The sequence below is a fragment of the Meleagris gallopavo genome, chromosome 14 (assembly GCF_905368555.1).
Source record: "Meleagris gallopavo chromosome 14, MGAL_WU_HG_1.1, whole genome shotgun sequence".
NCBI lineage: Eukaryota > Metazoa > Chordata > Aves > Galliformes > Phasianidae > Meleagris > Meleagris gallopavo.
Genome location: NC_139417.1, coordinates 10849739 through 10868880, shown reverse-complemented (window position 1 = coordinate 10868880; position 19142 = coordinate 10849739). Strand labels below are relative to the sequence as shown.

The 19142-nt window shown below is 42.8% G+C and overlaps 1 protein-coding gene across 2 annotated transcripts in view; it reads right to left on the bottom strand.

Moving 5' to 3' along the window:
• Nucleotides 1–1917: 1917 nt before the first annotated feature.
• The window catches only part of SLC6A6 (solute carrier family 6 member 6), a 55742-nt gene continuing 38517 nt past the window's right edge, over nucleotides 1918–19142 (bottom strand). The window contains exons 9-15 of one of the 2 annotated variants that reach the window (XM_085236192.1): nucleotides 16867–16979; nucleotides 13909–14046; nucleotides 12819–12921; nucleotides 11790–11890; nucleotides 11005–11175; nucleotides 9079–9215; nucleotides 1918–8307 (exon numbers count right to left, since the gene is read on the bottom strand). In XM_085236192.1, the coding sequence (XP_085092318.1) occupies nucleotides 8304–8307; nucleotides 9079–9215; nucleotides 11005–11175; nucleotides 11790–11890; nucleotides 12819–12921; nucleotides 13909–14046; nucleotides 16867–16979 (767 nt within the window). In that variant the 3' untranslated portion in view covers nucleotides 1918–8303. Of the gene's footprint in view, nucleotides 9216–11004; nucleotides 11176–11789; nucleotides 11891–12818; nucleotides 12922–13908; nucleotides 14047–16866; nucleotides 16980–19142 lie in introns of both variants that reach the window. The other variant, XM_085236193.1, reaches the window with a different exon arrangement.

The following is a 19142-nucleotide window of genomic DNA, read 5'->3' as shown; positions in this document are numbered from 1 at the left end:
GCTGCCCAGCAGCAGGATCTGGGATCACTTGCTTCCCTCCCTGCAGATAAGGGGACTTTTTCTGCAGCTCTCTGCCCATGCTCCATGGCTGCGGAGATATTTATATGGTTATAATATTGCTTACATCAACCTGGCCACACTGGAAGCCTCCTTGGTTCAAACCTTGGCTACTTCATGACAAACTATTTGTGTGGCAATGCACATGGTGGCTGTGAAGTGGCAGTGGCAGTGTTTGCAAAGCTGTGGGTAACACCCAGGGATGGGATAAGGCGGTGACCTGGTGGGCACTTGGATTCCCAAGATCCATGAATCATAGAATCAATCACTAAGGTTAGAAAAGACCTCTAAGATCATCCAGTCCAACCATCCACCTATCACCAGTATCTCCCACTAAACCATGTCCCTCAGTACAACATGTAAATGTTTCTTGAGCACCTCCAGGCTCAGTGACTCCACCACCTCCCTGGGCAGCCCATTCCAGTGCCTGACCACTCTTACAGAGAAGAATATTTTCCCTTATGTCCAACCTGAATCTCCCCAGCTCAACCTGAGCCAGTGGCGTGCTGCACTGCAGGAGCCAAATTATCCAGCTTCTGGAGCCAGGCGTCTAGAAGACAACTGCCCCAAAGCCACTGGGAGAGCTCACATCCTTACAGGGAGGCTTTCTTCCCTTTGCTTACAGAGGGATTAAGGGACACTGCTACACTTCCAGCACATGCAGTTCTCTACATTCCCCAGATACAGCCATCGGGAACCGCTGCTCACTGGCAAGCAAAGGGTGAGCTATGTTTTGCAACCCTTCACCACCAAGTGGGTAGCGCAGGAATTTTTGGAGGTCGGGCATAGAAACACTTCTGGTTAGAGCTGGGGAATCATTGCCATGTAAACAAACCTTATCGGTCATCTCTGGCTGTCTTCAGGGCACGGGCTGCCAAGCAGAGCCCTTCACATGTCTGGTACCAGGGCCGTGCCAAAGCCGCTCGGCGCCAGCCTGGGCACTGGTGCGATGTCAGGTTGAACTCCCACCCATGCAACGTGACCGCAGAGCTCTGCCTCACACAGAGAGAAAAGGGCAGCTACGTGCAGCCTGGACACATGGGTGAGTGGGGAGCTGCCTGCTAATGGCACCCTGCAACCCTCGGCCGAGGGATCCAGCCCAGGGCAGGTCACAGCCACTCATGGCTGGAGCATGGAGCCTCCAGCAGCTCTGTGTAGTGCTGTGGGACTTCTGGCTGATTATTTTATACCTGAGACACATTGCAGTGACTGTAGCAGTGTTGGGCTGCTCTGCCCAGGCACTGCAGGCTGTGCTCTGGCACAAAGGCCACAACTCTCACCCAGCAAAACAGTAATGCAACCAAGTCAAAACCAAGCCATTTCCTTTCTCAAAACAACTTAAAAAGCTTCAAGATGCAGCAGGGAAACCTGCCTGGGGTGCTGCTGGACATGGTCCATGCCCTCAGCTCCAGCTGGATTATCAGCAGCAATCCTGACCACAAATGCTGTGCAGTTTGCCATTCTGCTTCTCAAAAACATTAATCAAATGACTTTTCTTTCCTTTCCCCCTCTTCAAGCATGGCTTAGGGAAAAGCATTTCAGATTTAACTGTCATCTGCCCAACTGAAGGGGCCATCAGAGCCCTTTATATGACAAATCCCATACACCTGGAAAATGAATTTGTTATCTCTGTTGTTGTTTTTCCCTTCTCATTGGGCTTTTCTGCACCTGACTCCCTTACCTTGTGCCCCTGTAGACTGTGACCACAGCAGTGGGGCAAAAAAGGAAGAAAACTGGATTTTTAGGTATTTCCACACCTTCACACTGCTCCGTGTGTCTGTGAGGGAATTAACACAGTGAATAATGGGCTTAAAGGAAGAGCTGAGATGCTCAGAGATCGAAAACATCAGTGAGCACAGCTGGTTTATAAAGGAAAGTTTTATTTTCTGTTATAAGGTGATTACAAACTCATCTAAAAAAGCAAAGATGACTTAAAAATATCCATATACATTTCATTTATCTAAAAAGCAAAACAGAAACCGCAAAATACAAACATTTACCATATACACAAAGGTTGGGGGGATTGGGGGGTCATAGGATTAAATTACACTCCAGGAGAATTTTCAAATACAAATATTCCATCTTGGAACACACACGCGCGCACACACACACACACACACACACACACAAAGTTTTAAAATGTTTTAAAAATATTTTTTTTATTTTTTAAAAAAGTCCAAGATGACATTTTTGAGGAGGTTATCATCACCACCCCCTCTCTGTATGTGCTACTCATCACCGCACTGTAGTCACAGTTGCTAGGAATTTAAATAATTAAAAAAACAAACCACCACTGTTTTTCAGCCAAATACATCAAAGGAGATGGACCACCTCTCACAACATGAAGCCCCCGGTAACGTTATCAGGTAACAGCCACCACATCACACTGGGAAAACAACGGCCTATTGAACAACAAGCGCTCCAGAACAGTGCTGGGATGCTGCGATGCTGAGAGACCTCGCTGCCCTGCAGGACAGGAGCAGATGACACCGACTGGATGTGCCCCAAAGGGTGTTTCTGGCCTCTCAACATGAGTTTGCTACTGTTCTTTTTTTTTTTTTTCTCTTTTTCTTTAAATTATAATAAAAAAAAAATCTTTTTAACATCTCAACTGCAGAAGTAGATGCAAGAGATTTAGAAACCGTACGTATCATGCTAACATGTACTATGCTACGGGCCCAAAGCTTTCCCTTGTACGCACACAAAGCACACATGCACAGCTCCTTAGCACAACCAAATTGCCTTTTTTTTTTTTTTTTTTTAATTTTTCATATTTTTCCTCACTTCTTCCACTAACTCAGAGCACAGAGAGCTGCTCCACATAAGGCTGCCTGTGCTCTCTGGCAACACGAGCAGCAGCACTGTGCTGCAGAGCTGCAACACAGGGAGGAAACCTCCACAATCATCTCACCCCTTTCTCAACTGTTTCTAATTCACTTTGCTCCTAAAGTACAGAACTGTGTAAAGCATGGAGCAATTACACTCTGACAGTTTTACAGTTTATTTCCAATTAGGACAAAGCCACAAAACAAAGAAGGACGTGTTTGGGCTGTCATTCAATACCCAGCAGGGTCAGGCTCTTTTCCAATGGCAAACCCTGCAATCAAACTTCTTCACCTCTACTGGGGATGTGGGAATGATTATTTGTTTTCTTAAGGTTTTAAACCTGAGAAATTCTTCCCTCTTGTTTTTTTTGTTTTTTTTTTTTTTTTTTGGTCAAATCATATCTGAATTTTTTTCATCTTTAGGACATGGGTAAGCTGAAATCACCAGCTCACAGCTGGAAGAAGCATGCAAAAAGTTACTTTCTCTCTTTACTTTTTGAATAGAAATGAACAAATTCAGATTATTATTATTACTTTTTAAAGCAGAGAATCATTGTGCAGGAGCAGCTGTTTTGGGGGAGGGAAGAGGCACTCTGGGAAAGGGGTAGATTTCCAGCTGGGGCTCAGGCTGCCTATGCCAGAAGTAATTCTTGAACAAATCTTCCAGCAAGGTCAGATTAACCACTGATACCAACAGATCATTTTCTGTGACTGAATTATGGAGCTTGGGGGTAGAGGGGCTGCTTTTGTTCATTGGTTTCTCCACTGAGAATTTTCTTTCTTATGCTTACTTTGATAACAAGAAATAAAAAGGAGCTACTTAGGTTCTGACAGTTCCAACCTTTGCTCATGCAAATATACAAATACACAATTAAATGTTAATCCTCACCACAAAACTTTGGATGCTGACTTTGACTTTGGAGGAAACAAGTCTGAGGCTGCTGCCCGAGCCCTCTGCACTCCCACTTTGCTCAGCAGGAGCCATGCTGTACTTACACAGGGCCAGGAGTCCAACCTTGAGGATTCCTTGCAGGGCCAAGGCCCAGCATTTTGGCATTGTATCTCCCTTTCAGTATCTCAATTTAGCCAAGTCCATTTGGATGCCCTGGAGGTCAGCACTTTGTAAGAAAGCGGTGCCTAAACCATCTCAGTTCCAATCCCAATAGCTTGGAAAATCACATGTATAATTTGCAGCTTTGGAATGGAAGCAATGTCCCCACTTGTGTGCATGCTTATAGGGGTGGAAGATTTCATCTACTAGTCTGTGTAAAAACAGACCTTTTTATTTTGCTGTTACTCAAAGCGAGCAACTTGCATTGAATCTTTTGGAAGTGATTTCAGGGTCATCTTTCTTCCAAGTACATTTGAGCTGCTTAGCTAACTTAGTCCACTCCATTCAATATACAGTTTATTTAACATTTTATATACATTATGGCCCCACACATGATCTGCAGAGACTGCAGAAGTGGAAGCTAATAATCAGTTATACAAAGGGTTCAAATCTCCCACCGATGGAGTACTGCCATTGGCACAAAGTGGGAGCTTTGAACCCCAGTGTGACAAGCACAGCCTCACCAAAACTGCAAGTCTCCTTGGCAAGTAAAAGCAGACTTGCAGGAGACTTGTAAAAAGCCTATTGAATGGAAATGTTCATGTGTCTTCAGAGCTGTTTGAACTGTTCTAGCGCTGAGGCAAGGAAGAGGAACAGAAACATCTGCAGTTGAGAAAGGTGGATACACAGCGGAGTGCAGACTGCTGCAGAAGATGCTACTCTGATAGTGGCAAAAAACGTTCTGCAGATGCATGGGTTTATTTATTTTTTTTAACGTGAGTTATACCAACCATAAGGCTGCACCTTCTTTTCTCCTTCCTCCTTTTCCCAAGAACAACAGTGGAAATCAGCTTTGCTGCTCCAAGACTGATTTCACCTAACTCTCCACTCCTGAGCTGCATTGCTGCTGCAAGTTGAACACAGCATTGTTTAAGATGGTAAATACAGCTGCTACTCTTTGATATTTCCATGTACTACACAAGAACAAATCCATGGTGGACCTACTATCTCACACTTCAAAGAAGACTTTTCTAAATGCATGGATCTGTTTGGACCAGATGAAAAGGAAAGCTATAGATGAAAAGGTAAATGACAACAGTAGCAACAACAGTAATAATAATAAAAACCAGTTCTATTTATGAAATCATATTGTTTAAATACCAAAATACAGAATACTGGTAAAGTCCCTTACAATAGATGCCCATTCAGTAAGATCATAACTAGTCACAGGTGAACTGCAACAGACATTTGGAAAACTGAGAAAGATTAGGAACAGCTCAGAGAATCTCGTGGTGCAAATGTATTTGCAGTTCTGCCATCTCCCAATCTCAGCTCAGCTGGGAAGGAATGCTGCTGGAAATGTGCCATTTCCAATCCCACAGGAGCTGAGCAATACAAAGGTGTGTAGGACATGAAAGGTGTGCTTTTGTTTTGTTCTGCTGTCTTTACACTCAATGCTCTCATCCTAAAGATCTCTTGCCAAAACCCACACTTACTTTTATCAATATCCAAACCAGTTCACTTATGACTAGCCATGATAACTCAGTATAGAGTTCCTCATTTACAAAAAACAGGTAAAATAAGTCACAAATGTTTAAACAATTAGGAACAAGAAATCAGTTGTATTTGCAATCATAAATACGTAGGAAACACAGACTTAAAAATTATTTTTTAATAATTTTGGCAGAGGATCACATTGACATGCAAATTTATCAATATCAACAAGAAAAGTTCAGAAACCCGATAAAAAACGTCAGGTAAAAAACACTTTAAAATGTGCATGTGCTCATTGGAACTCAGACCCCATTTAAAACAAAAAATCATTTTGGAGGGGAGAGGGGAACTGTTTTCCAGAAACGTTTCTTAGCTCTCTGTGAGCCCCAGTCCTCCCTTGCAGTCATGCTGACAAGCACAGCAGGGCCAGAGCAGTGTACTTGGAGAACACTTCAATGAGGTTGTTGCATACGTGCAAGACTCTTTCACATGGTACATGGAAGCAACTGATTTGAATGGCACAAGTTCACATCAAAATGGGGCTGGGTCCTGGTTCTCTGGTTGTTGTACTTTTAAAGGTGTAGTATTGGCCCTCTGGTTATCAGCACAAAGATGCTCTCCACAACTGGGAGATAGCTAACTGAACTCATCAGACAATTTTGATGTAGTCAAACCATTTTTTCCCTACCTAAAGCTTGTCTCAGCTCTATAGTACAAATCTGATGTGCAAACAAATCTTACACGCAGTATGACAACATATCAAGAAAATTAAATATAAATTAAGGATCAGTGTTTCATCTACACTCACATAAACCATTAAACTCCCCCCCCAAAACCTCAGTCTTCAATCTTAACCCAGGCAAACATGCCTGTGCACTGCAGACACTGATTGTAACTCAAAAACAAGGGTCCATGTTGAATCCCACTGAAAGAGTCATCTACGATCACATTTCCTTGTCTTTGATGGTTAAAAGATTAAAAAACAAAAACAGCAATTTCCTTATTTTGTACACATTTGATGGCAAATTCCAGCCAGAACCCTCCTGGCCCAATGGAATTCCTGCTTTTGGAAAGGCAGTCACCACTGCCCTGCAGCTGAAATCAAAGAGTTTGCCATCTCCAGCTGTGGAAAAGTTTCCTTTATAACTCTTGTAATACAGCAACCAGAATAAGAAAACAAAAGCAATGCTGACATGGCTGGTTTTGTTGCTGCAACTCAGCCACGTGATGTAAAAATACGTACAAACTCAAACTAGAAAAAAAAATCTTGTTTTGCTTTTGGTCCATCTCTTAACTTTAAATCACCCTTTTTCTTTTACAGGAATACCAACAAGTTATTCAACAAGTGTGCTGCTGCAGCCACTTAGTCCATGGGACATGAACAAACAAATCAAACCTTCTGTGTAGGAATGTTTCAAATTGGATATGTTCCTGTTTAAATGACAAGATCTGCCCCGACAAACTAAGCTGACAGCAAAACAACAGATACAAGTTCTGCTGTTGTCAAATTACTTCCTCCAGATACCTTTGGATAGCTTAATATCAGGGTATCATGAGAAGAAAAAACCCTCCCTCAAAATAGAATGCCCACAAGAAAAGGCTGAGTTTTGCCAGAGAATCTGTTCCCAGCACAACCTGCTCAAGTTAAAAACAGAAAAAAAGAAGACTTCTATCCATGTCTAGGACAGTCTTCAGGAAGCAGCTCCCCATAGAAGCATCCCCCTGGCCCACACAAAGCAGCACCCAGCAAAGCTGCCGCACCCCCACTGCCACGCTCCTCCCAGTGGTGTTTTCCTTATTCCACAGCTCAACCTGGAATGGTACACAATTCCTTCGGACCAAATAAATACTAAATATTGCAGGGTTACATTTCTTTTGCTTTAACTCAAAGCCCCCTATGTCCTGTTTCTTCAGCAGACATATCCATAGACTTTAGAAATACGTCTGCCAGCCTCAAAAAGAAACTGCAATCTAACCTAATGGTGGGCAAGGAGATGGAGAACCCAGAAAGTTACCATCAGAAAGATCAACACAGAGGAAGAGCAATACAGGAATGTAACAGCAAAGGGATCAGCATAGATGAAATAGTGTTACAATGGAAAAGGAAAGGTGCTCACCCATCTCTGAAGCTCTAGGCTCACAGGAAAGACTCCACAAAGGAGGGTTCTCCAACCAGAGAACCTTCCAGAGTGGCAGTCAGCTCTTAAATGGGGGTCTAAGAGAGGTGCAGCCAGGCTCCACCCCTTCTGGTCACACAGCTGAATTGCCTTCACCTGTGCTCCCAGGGCTGACCCGGTCCTTTCCCAGGTGCTCAATCAGTGGTTCAGGCTGTGACTCAGCAGTTAGCACACACCAGATCCACTGCTGCTTTAAGAAACACAATCCTTCTGAATGTTCCCCCAACAGTATCCAATTCCTCCAAATAAATAAATAAAGAGAATCCTGGTTATCAAACCTAGCAAAGCATTCTCAAGATACATGGATGGAAAGTATGTGTTTGCTGGCTGATATTATTATCTTCATCGCTATTATTATTAACAAGGCTATAAACAGTGCTTACGCCAGGTGTAGGTGAGTGGCTCTGTTCCTGGTGTGGGGATGACCTGCACTGTGCACACCTTTGGACAGTCAGAGTCCACACAGGATTGGTGTTTTTTTTTAATTAGTTTTCTGCCCCAAACAAAGTCCAATAGTTAACATGCAAATGAATGAGTGGGCAAACACCTGAAGCACCAGGATCACAGGTGCTGCTCTGTGCCGCTTGGGGACAGGCTGCAGAATTCAAGCTTATCCCGGTGACATCTCAGCTAAAATCTTTGCTGGAACACTAAGAGCAGGTGCTCAACCCGCCTGATCACGCACAAGCAGCAGGCACTTCACCTAAACAAAAAATAATAATAAAAAAAAAGAGTGAGCCGTGCCAAGTCTTGGAAACACCTTCCTCAAGCCCTCCTTGTTTGTGTGCCTGGATCCCAGCTCTGTGCCTGCAGGAAGGGCTGCGAGGCTCTTCACACCCAGCTCCTCTGCCCCCTCACACACCCTGCTCCAGCTGCCCACTGCTATCTCTATGCAGGGACTGTGCTAAACACAACTGCACTCTTTTCCCTCTTGTGACCCTGAAGCCTGCCGTTTACCACAATTGAACCAGAGGGTGGAAATACTACACCTTTGAAAATTCTCTTGAAATAGCATCTTTGTTTTGTTTTGTTGTTGTTGTTGTTTATTTTTCCTCATATCTCTCAACAGAGCGCCTTTTGTGTGTTCTGTAGGTTACCCTGCTCCCAACCACACCAGCACCTAAAATTGCTTTCTGAGACTTGAATATATTGCTGGCAAGACAATCAATTCAAGTGGTAAGGTGTATAACGTTTAAGAGATAAAGATATATATATTTAAAAAAACAATAATAGTAAATTCCTGTAATATGTCTAGTCTGATATGAATGCTCTCCCTCTACAGAGAGACATCTGCTGTGATTACCTTACAAAATATTAAAAAAAAAAAAAAGCACACACAAAAAATAACTTTCTCTGTGAGAAATAAAAATAAATCCTAGTGCAAATATAAAGCTCTGTAAACCTGGTCCTATGAGAATCTATGGTTAGTAAACGGCAGTTAAAGCAGGTTTATCCTCTCACAGAGAGAGCTCACATCATGGTTTCCACAATGATATGAGTTGGCTTGATCAATCCGCCATTCGAAGTTCCATTGGGGCAGAAGGGAGTGCCACTCTCTGTTTCTTTGGACCACCGATTCACTTCCTTGGGGGCAGCCACTGCTTTTATCCTCTGAAAGAAAGGGAAAAAAAAAAGCAAAGGTTGGGAGACCACACAGTCCACATGTCTTCCTGTGCAGAACAGAGGATGTGGCAATTCAAGCACAGGGCTGTCAGATGTGCAGGGCTCTGCAAGGGCTGTGCAGTAGTACCATGGTGGAGATTTGCTCAGTGGAGCCTGACTGAGGCAGGCATGTCAGAGGGCATTCGTGGCATTATTCAACACTTTGGACTTTCAGTGCTGCAGCTGCTGCTCAAGTTACGCCTCTTCTCCTTCCTCATTTAGAAACAACTCTACTTTTTAGGCCGCCTTTCATTGCCAAGTGGCAACTTCTCTCCTACATCCCAGTTCACAAAGGAAGAATGAAATGGCATCTGAGCAGTGTTTACTCTCTTCTCTTTCCTAACATGGTCTTTGAAGAGTGCTTTGGCTACTTTTAGACTTGTCTTTCAGTAGATGGGTGACAAAGTAGGCAAGAAAATAGACACATGAAAATACTCTGGCCACAGCTGAAAAAGGCCATTAGCACTGGAAGGAAAACAAATTCAAGTGTTTGTGCCCTAGGAAATGTTCCTTTCTTATTCTATTCTGTTGGGTTTTTTTCTAAGTGTCCCACTTTCTTCTCCAAGAATACCCTGCATTTAAGACCATCTCATTAGGCAAAAACAAAACTAATCTGCAACCTTAGGAAGAGAAGTGCTAAGTTTCATGTTTGTTCAGTCTCTAAAAATGTTCCACAGGAAGAAAAACAAACCAGGAGAACTGGTGCTGAAATGTGAAGGGCAAGAGTTTGCCTGTATATCTATCTGAACCTGAGAGAATCTGCACTGACAAGTCTGACTCTGAACCCAGATTTTCCAAAGATCAGAAAAATCTTGATCCAGTGTTTTGATTTGACTCATTAAGAATTAAAACCAACCAACCAAAAAAAAACCCACAAAAAAAACCCCCCACAAACAAACATCAACAACCCAAAACAACCTAAAATGTGAAGCACACTATCAGGAAAATTTGACTTGCATTCAGTCCCCCAGAGCAAAAGCCATGCTTGAGAGGCACAGTCCACACCTGGATCCAAATTTCCTTGGAATTTAGAGAGCTTTCAGACAGCTGGGTTCGATCCAGGTATTTCTCTCTGTTTTCTCACTGATTTTTAGGATCGTATTTCCTTTCCCCATGGACAGGAGAAGAGAGACCTGGCACTGACAAGCACTGAGAAGCACCTCGGACTGAGTGCTTGTCTGCACATGGAGGCAACAGCTTTCCTAGCTGGAAACTGCAGAAGTGGGAGGCAAGTAAGATCACCTAGTGTTTGTTTGAGGCCAGAAACCTTTGTGTTTGCCAAAAGGACAGGTGCTCTTTAACAGTCTTATCTGCATTCACTGCAGGGGAGGCATCCAACTTTGCCCTACCTGGACAAGGTGGCAGTTTTCCAAGCGCAGTGCTCATTTTGTGTAGAACAGAGCAATTTAAAGCTCCCTTCCTCTTCTATACAGATTGTGCAAAAAGGCTGTGTGTTTGGTCATGTTATAATCCAACTTATCAAACTGGTGAGGAACAACAGCATGTTGTGGCCTATTTTCCCTACAAGTACCCCTCCTTCTTTTAGTAAGGAGAAGTGAGGGCTACCTCAAGCAACTTCTCTTTTCCAAGGAATGTGTTTTAATGTTAAAATACATTGCTCAAAGCAGAAGTCAAATGCAAAGAACCTGCCGAGATCCCCAAAGGCAGCCCTGCTCTGAATTCACCCTCCTAGGTGCAAGGCAGTTTCTGACTTTAAGGGGGTTGTGGTTTCTCTTACCTCAATGAGCGACCCATCTGATCGTATGATGCGGATGACCATCACCATAGGGATGCAGATCATGGAGGAAAGGGCAAGAACCCATCCCAGGCCGATTGCCCACTCAGGGTATGTGTAGACCTTGTTGTAGGTCAGTGGTTTGTACTTGGCCAAAGAAAAGACAAAGCACCCCTGTCGGCGAGAAAGGAGAATTGAATGAGTTTGAAAAAGGGTTCAAAGCAGCATCGTTCTGATGCTATCACTGGTCCTGTGGAAGACAGGCAGCAAGAGGCAGAGTTGACAGATATATATTTTAAACGAATGGGGACATTATTCTTCCATTTAAATTATTATAAGAGCACCTACATCTGCTCATAAGTAAACCTTTGCTTGGTAATAGAGTGCTAAGTGATAGTGCTGAACAGCTGCAGTACATCACATCACCTGTCCTTTTTCTGAGCTCAAACACTTATTAAACATTGAAAGGAGCTTACTTGGAACGTCCTTCCCAGCAAATGAAATAATCCACATTGAGTGTCTGCCTCATACTGGCAGTCCTGCCTTGGGACTTTTTGTTAAAATGGCCTCGTAGTTCTATTACTCAAAGTAATGCTCTTTGGAGTGAATTGTGTGTGTCACAAATGTAATACACAATTTGTGTGGGCAGTCACATTAACAGACAATGCCTGAGAAGACACCAAGCCTCCAGCAGCTCTGTAAATTGGTCTCACAGTGCTACAGTCTTCACTTAAAGAGAAGCAATAGGAGGCTTAAAGCTGCCCCATCAGCCTAGGAATAGGACTCACCACACAAAGAACTGGTGTGATCACAATCCAGCTCCATTTCATCCAGGGACCAGGTCTGTATCCAATCATATCCTCAATGGCATCATAAATATTATCAGCGCCTGTATTGGACAGTGAGTATCTTGATCAGAACTGAACAAATAAAAGCCATGTAAGATCTGCAGAATTACAGCTGCCTTTCTTGCCCCCCAGGGGGTATTTAAAACAAGGGTGTCAGATTATTGCCCAAATTACCACAGCTGTGAAGTTTAAGAAGATTTTCTCCCTCAGAAGCCCAAAAGCTGGGGGAGTCTCTCCTCCCACACACTCATTATTTAGATACAGGAGTGCAATACTAATCCCTCCTGCTCCTGTCATAATCATACTCCTCCCTCCAAAGTCTCACTGAACTTGCCAGAGAGATCAAGGGAGAAGCTGAACAACAGCAAATGGTACACCCTGCTTCTACAGAAATTAGACAGGCATAAAAAGAAAGCTTGGCTTATTCTGCTTTCTTAAGAAGATGGAGTATATGAAGAATCAGGGAAACAATCAGTGATGAGCACTGACCATTCCCAAGCTACAATCTCAGGCAGCAATGAAGGCTGCTTTCAGACTTTGGTACTCAGCATCACCTAAAAATAAGGGGACAGAATATACTTTTCTGTCAGCTTTCTTTTTGTATTTTCTATTTGTCTGGCTTGGCCTTTGCAGACATTGCTGCTTTGAAACAAAACTCTCAGAGATGAGCACAAATTTTCATGGCTGGCCAGACTTTCAACTCTGCTCTCTAAACATAACGCATATAAACGCTTAATTGTGCCTTTATTAATTAGCAGTGAAAAAAACATTCATTTTCGTGTGGAAAAACACTGAAGGCTGGCTTCATCCCAGGTGCACATTTGTCTCTAAGTGGTCAGTGCAAATTTATATTAATGGCATGCCTCTGCTGCTGGGAGGGTGATTCTGGGATGGCTGATGATTAAACGTTTGGCTGTCAACACTCTCACTAACTCATCCCAAAGCATCAGGTGAAAGGTTCTCACTTACCATAAACCCAGGCTACAGCAATACATTCAAAGAATGCAACCCACAAAAGGCATACACCACTAGCTGCATAGTAGTCAAAGAGTTGAAAAACATACATGCCACCCTGTAACAGAGAGACACAATGCATTAGGATCCATCAGGAAAAAGATCTGAATACTTCAAGCCCAGCTCCCAGTAAAATCTGCCAGCAGACCTTAGTGACTGCTGCCTAACAAGCAGAAATAGCAAGAAAGTGGCATTACCTTCCCCAGGGCATGTGCTTGTTTACTATAGGAAGCATTCTAAACAAGATGACAATCAAACAGAATTAAGCCACTTAGTATAATCTACTGAGACACTTAAGTCTTTCCTTCTTAAAAGTATTTCAGGATGGTCATTTATAGGAACAAGTGACATAAAGAAGCAGTAGTCTTTTAACATTAACGCATCACAAGCACTAAAAATGCCATCAGAGAGGGTCTGCATTTACAGTCTGAGTGAAAGGACTTTTTTTCACTGGAATCTTTTCCTTTCTAACTCTATTTATTTACGTTGTGCTGCTCCACTCCTCCTTTTACTACACTGAACTGCGTATGCCTGAACTTGTACTTGCAAAAGGAAGCTTGTTAGGCATCTCTGTTACAGGTGCTGTTTCAATTCCCACAATTGTCCTCTTCCAGATGTTTTAAAAATACTGCTCAGATTTTATTTTTAAGATAAATAACACAACAATGCAGCCACTGGAACATATTATTATTTATAACAGAATCAATTCAAGAATATTTAATTGATTCAGATCAGTTGAGCTACGACAAAGTCTTTTTTTCCCTGCATGCACTGAATGGGTTCTTAATTTGCTCTACTGAAGGTTCTCCATGTGTTTCATCACTTGGAGCCTGTTGTTAATATTCATACTCATGCTGATTAGAACCTTAGATCACAATGAAATTAATGAGAATTCATTACTCCATTCCTCAGATCTAGGGATGGGAGAAGCTCTCTAGACTTAAAGTGTCATTCCTCTGAGTGGCTAATTCTGATTCACAACTAAAGCAGATCTAAAAATGGCTTAAAAAAAAAGAAAAAAAATAGCAGCAATGCTGTTACATACCTCAGTCACCATAGTTAGTCCCAGAAGATAGCTAAGGAAACATACTATAGCGATGAAGATTTCCCGTCGGTAACCCTTCCTTAGGAAGGATGGGTGCAGATCAACTAATGACGTGATCTGTCCTTCAACTTCAACAAACTAAAGAGGGAAACAACAGAAAGAAGTGACTCAAAAATTATCCGCCATGCATTTCACCCTAGTTCATAATTAAATGCTCCACAGCAAAGCTTCAATCTCAGTCTGTGGCAAAAGGCTGCAGAAAACAAGAGCTATTTCTTTGTAACCTAAGGTTAAAGGCTGGGGGAAGTTTTCAGTTTGAAATAAGCTTTCAGAATTGATGTCTGTTTCCTAGCCTCCTTGCAAACTACTAAAGGGGCTTTGTGAATGCAAGCCACAAGGATAAAGAAACTTAATTTGATGACAGGAAGGCACTTATGTCTTTTATGTGGTAGCTGTTCCAGATGAATACGCAAGGCATGCTGGTAGAGAGGCTCAGAGAAAACACTCTAAAGGCCCGAGCTGCCCAAGCTAGGAGAGTACCAATCAGGTGTGGTTTTTTTTTTGATGTACTAGAAAACTTCACAGGTACTATTTAGATTAATTCCACATTTGGATATAATTCTACTCCTGAATTTGCTACAGCAAATCTAGTGAAGGGAAAGCAGGCTTTGATGTAAACTAACAGCCCCTCTTGCCTGAACCTGTATTTTCTGAACTGGTGAGCAGAGTTGTTCTGGCTGAGGCTCTGGGGCACTTCATCAATCACGATGGAAATCTTGGTACAGTTCCCATACAAAGGCTTGGTAAGCTGTTTGCACAGGTAAAACAAAAACAAAGCCCTGAACAGGTTAGCTAAAATCTAACCAGCTTTTGTACTGACTTGCCATTTGAAAATCACACGTAAAGTTTGTAACCCAAGTTAACCAAGTAACCAAATTTGAATAAAAGTTCAAAGTTTACTGGAAATCAGATGCATTTCACCCACTGTGAACAGTGACTGCTGAGCTCATAAAAAAATCCACAGAGATCATTCAGCACTTTCCACCTGGCAAGGTACAAAAGCATGAAGAGTACTGGAGGCACAAGGATACCATGGACAACCAAGACTGCCTCTGTAGAAAGGATCTTCCTTTTGAGTGGGTACATTATTTTAAAACCAACCGTTTCTCACAGGAAGTCTATGAAATAGCATTCTGTCAAGAATAGATATCTTTTCCTACCCAGTATCTCTTTCTTTTTACATAACTGAGAAGTGCCTTATAGCAGCTCTCCCTCTTTGACCATGAGCTGAAACATCTTTCTGAAAACACAGCTGTCCAGCAATAACTCGACTAGATTTTGTAGCCTCCTGTCTTGTTGTGACTTCTGAAAACTGGTTTTCCTCCTAAACACAACCCTTTGGTCTGATTTGATCTTAACCTGCTCTGGCATTCCAGAAACCTGCTTGACTGCACTCCAAAAAAAACCAACAAACCAGAGGGGTGGAGGAGAGAAATTAAGCGCTCCAATTAGTTTTAATCATTCTACGCACTGAAGAGCTTTTTAAAATTACCAGACAGCTTCCAATTTGCATAAGCACAGGCTTGCTGAACCACAGCATTGGGAACTTGTAAATTCACTTTGCAGTGATTGAAAGTTGCTCACTAGAGTTCAAAGATTAAAACATAAATAGCAATTTGGGCTAGAGTATCAAAACTGTAAGAGAGAACAACTGGCTAAAAATCTATTTAAATATTTATCTTCATACAAGAGAGGACAAATAAACATTTCACCCTCAACAATTAAGGTTTTGTAATCTCAGTTCTTTTCCATTTGAGTGCAGAAAGCTGTCTGTTGCCCAGAAAACTTCAGCAATTTTGAATGTGCAGTTACTGCATAATCCTTTGCCACATATATTTCCTTGGAGTGAACCATCTATAAATGATTTACAGCTCCCTTGTGAAATTCAGTTCAACATTCTATAAGCAACCAGTGAGAAAAGTAACATAACTTCTTGGACTAAACTTTTTGATTTTTTTTCATGGTCACTAATTAATAGCAGTGCGTGCTACGCAATGAGTATACTGGAAGCTTTCTGTACCATTCAGAGACACTGAATGCACACTCATGTGCATGATGTGAAAGTCAGAAGGATCCCAAGCTGGACACCTCTTAGCAGAAAGACCTCTGAAAAATGGAGTGGTTTTGCCCTCTGACTGTTTTTGAAACCACCACGGATACAGGGATACTGTGCTTTTTGTGCCTCGTGATGACACTGCAGTTAGAGGAGGTTTTCTGACTCTTAATAGCCTTTGAAGTCAGTACTCCATGAAGCTATTAATTCTTACAAAGCGTTTCAATGGTGGTGTATACTAACTGCAGGTGATCGCAAGGGCACGAAATACTCTGTGAACAGATTGCAGTCTTCATGGATATAAGAAGTTTCTTGTGATAAGGCTGGTGAGGCACTGGCACAGACTGCTACTACTAGAGATAGTAGTGCTCTGTCCATGGAGACAGCTAAGGTCAGGCTGGATGGGCTCTGAGCACCTGATGGAGCTGTAGGTGTCCCTGTTTATTGCAGTGAGGTTGGATCAGATGGTCTTTAAGGGTCCCACCCAACACAAATGATTCTATATTTCTAAACTCTTAAGTTCTTCTCCAAGGTAAGAAAATACTGCAACATAGTGAAAATACTGGTATTTTTGGGACAGACTGCACTCATATTTAGGCAAGGGTAAGTCCCTCCTGCACTCAGCCAGCTCCTGATGACAAAGACTTGCTAAGTAACATCATGCTGACTATCAGTCAACAGCCACAGATGTATCACACATAGTCCCTGCATCAAAAAGCAACACAGATGAACTCCTCATAGGCAGCATTAGAGGAATTCTCCTCTATAATTCATGCCAGTATATCTGGCTTTGCCCAGTCAGCACTGAGACGAGAAGCCATGCACCTCTTACCCATCGTACTGACCTGGCTATCCAGTCCAAGCAACAGAAGCATAATAAAAAAAAGGATTGCCCAAAAGGTGGGCAGTGGCATCATGGACACAGCTTTTGGGTAGGCAATGAAGGCCAGGCCTGGACCTAGAGAAAGAGAAAATAGGAAAGGGGGAGGGGGAGGGAAGAAAAACAGTAAGTACCAGCTCTTTGGTAAAGGTAGCACACTCAAATGCAGGAATGCCTGGTTCCGTTCAGATAAATCCAAACGCGGCTGGAAATACCAGAAGTGAAACAGTTTGGCTCTTTTATCTGAAAACGAAGCACGCATGACTAAAGCAGAAACCATAGGCCAACCCCCGAGGCATTGCTAACTGATCACCAGTTTTAACATCCATTTCAAACATGTCAGTAATGGAGGTGTTCCTACACCTGCCCACAGGGACACAGGTCAGTTTTGGGGCTGGGGGGAGAAGGGGTGACCCAGGGGAATGGCAGAACCCTCCAGCTAGCCCACGTGGTCGTGATGAAGGTGATGATGATGAAACTCTTTTGTATGCAGGGAAGGGACTCTGCTCCAAAACTTCCCAGGGGCATTCACTAAGGCAACCACTGCCTCACTCCAGACACAACTTCCAAAACCAGCTTTTCTAGAGTGGGGTTTGCACTCTCAGACTGCTCCTTTGCTTCTGCAAACCTTTACTGCTGCACTGATCAGGCTAGTCCTAGTTCTATCAGCTGAGGTCCCTGAAACAAATGCCTTCTGCAGTTAGGAATCCTGTCACCTGGCCAGCTTAGGCAGACCTGCCATAGTGACACTGAGTATGAGCAACATGACCCACAGCTGTAGGATGGGTTGATGCAGTCTGGGGTCACCAGGGGGTTGGGACTAGAGCCTGGCTTTTCTGCCCTGGAAACCGAAGGCTTTTTGTTGAATGCTTGTTCCTAGCCTGGCTCTTGCTGCACCATGGACCACTCACACCCACACACCGAGCATACATGCAGTGCTCTCACATGCTGATCTGCAAAGGATCGGCCTGGAGCTGTGTGCTTTCAGCTATGGCTTGGGAGAGCTTCTCTGAGAGAGAAGGAGCCCTCTCCAAGTGGGAGACAGGAACAAGGGGAAGCAGGCATTTATGGCAAGCTCTCAAATTGGCCATAGAAACTGAATTTGAGGGCAGATTTAAGAACAGATTAAACCCAGAAATACCTAGCTCAGCTTTAAGAAGCCTGGAAGATTTAACACTTCCAAATTTTGAAGTGGATTTAAGTAATTTTCAAAGGTAAAAATGATTTGTTTTTTTACCGCTGCAGTGTGGGGACAGAACTCTGATCTCTGACCTGTGCAGAAAAATCTCTAAGACTGCTCTTCCTACCTCCCACTTTTCCTTTCCAACAAGAGAGATGGAAAAAGCAAGAGAAAGAGGTAAAAAAAGATGATTTTTTTTCAACTAAAGAAAACTTTAAGTCATTGAAATTTGAACAGAAATAAATACAAATTATCCAACAATCAAGCAACTAATTTTATTTAAAATGAAACACTGCTAAGATTTTGTATGACAGAAGATACCAAAAAATGGTGAATGTATCAAACTGGGAGGGAGAGGAGAAGTTGTATTTTTCCCCCAGTCAGTGGCTACAGGAGATCCTCCCTTAGGCAGAACTGCTACTAGATGGCATTTGCAGTTGATCTGTGCAATTATGAGACAGATGTAAAACTGCTCTCCTCAAAACCTGCTGCAATTCTGTATGCTTTGGCCATTAAAAGTGTCCCTGTTCTGCACTACGGACAAGTAACAAGTGCCCTAATCCCTCTTGCAGCTTTCATGTTATTGCATGTGTGGTGAAGTATTTCTTTCAGTCAAACAGAAATGCAGTATAATTTAAACTGGACTCACTATAACATTTTTGTGTCTACAATGCTTTGCTTTCTCCTTTTAAAATCAGATGTTATTTATTAAAGGTCTGACTTCACTGGGAGGCCAAAGGGGGTTTAATTTAACTCTGGTGTAAGCCTATTAAAGCCAGTGGAAGCCAGCAGGAGCCACTCCTTGCTGATTACAAGATGTGCTGGGAACACTGCTACGAGGCTGAATTTGGCACAGGTAAAAAAAAAAACAAAAACCAAAAAAAAAAACCGTGGCCATGAGATTCTTCTGCTAGCAAATTTATTGATATTCCCTGGATGGGAGGAGGGCAAACAAGGAAATAAACAGTGTCATGCACAGGTCACAGGGGACTTCACACTCTGGGCAGAGATGAGGGCAAGCAGCAGGCACTGCCACTGTGGGCAGTATCCTCTCCCCAGTG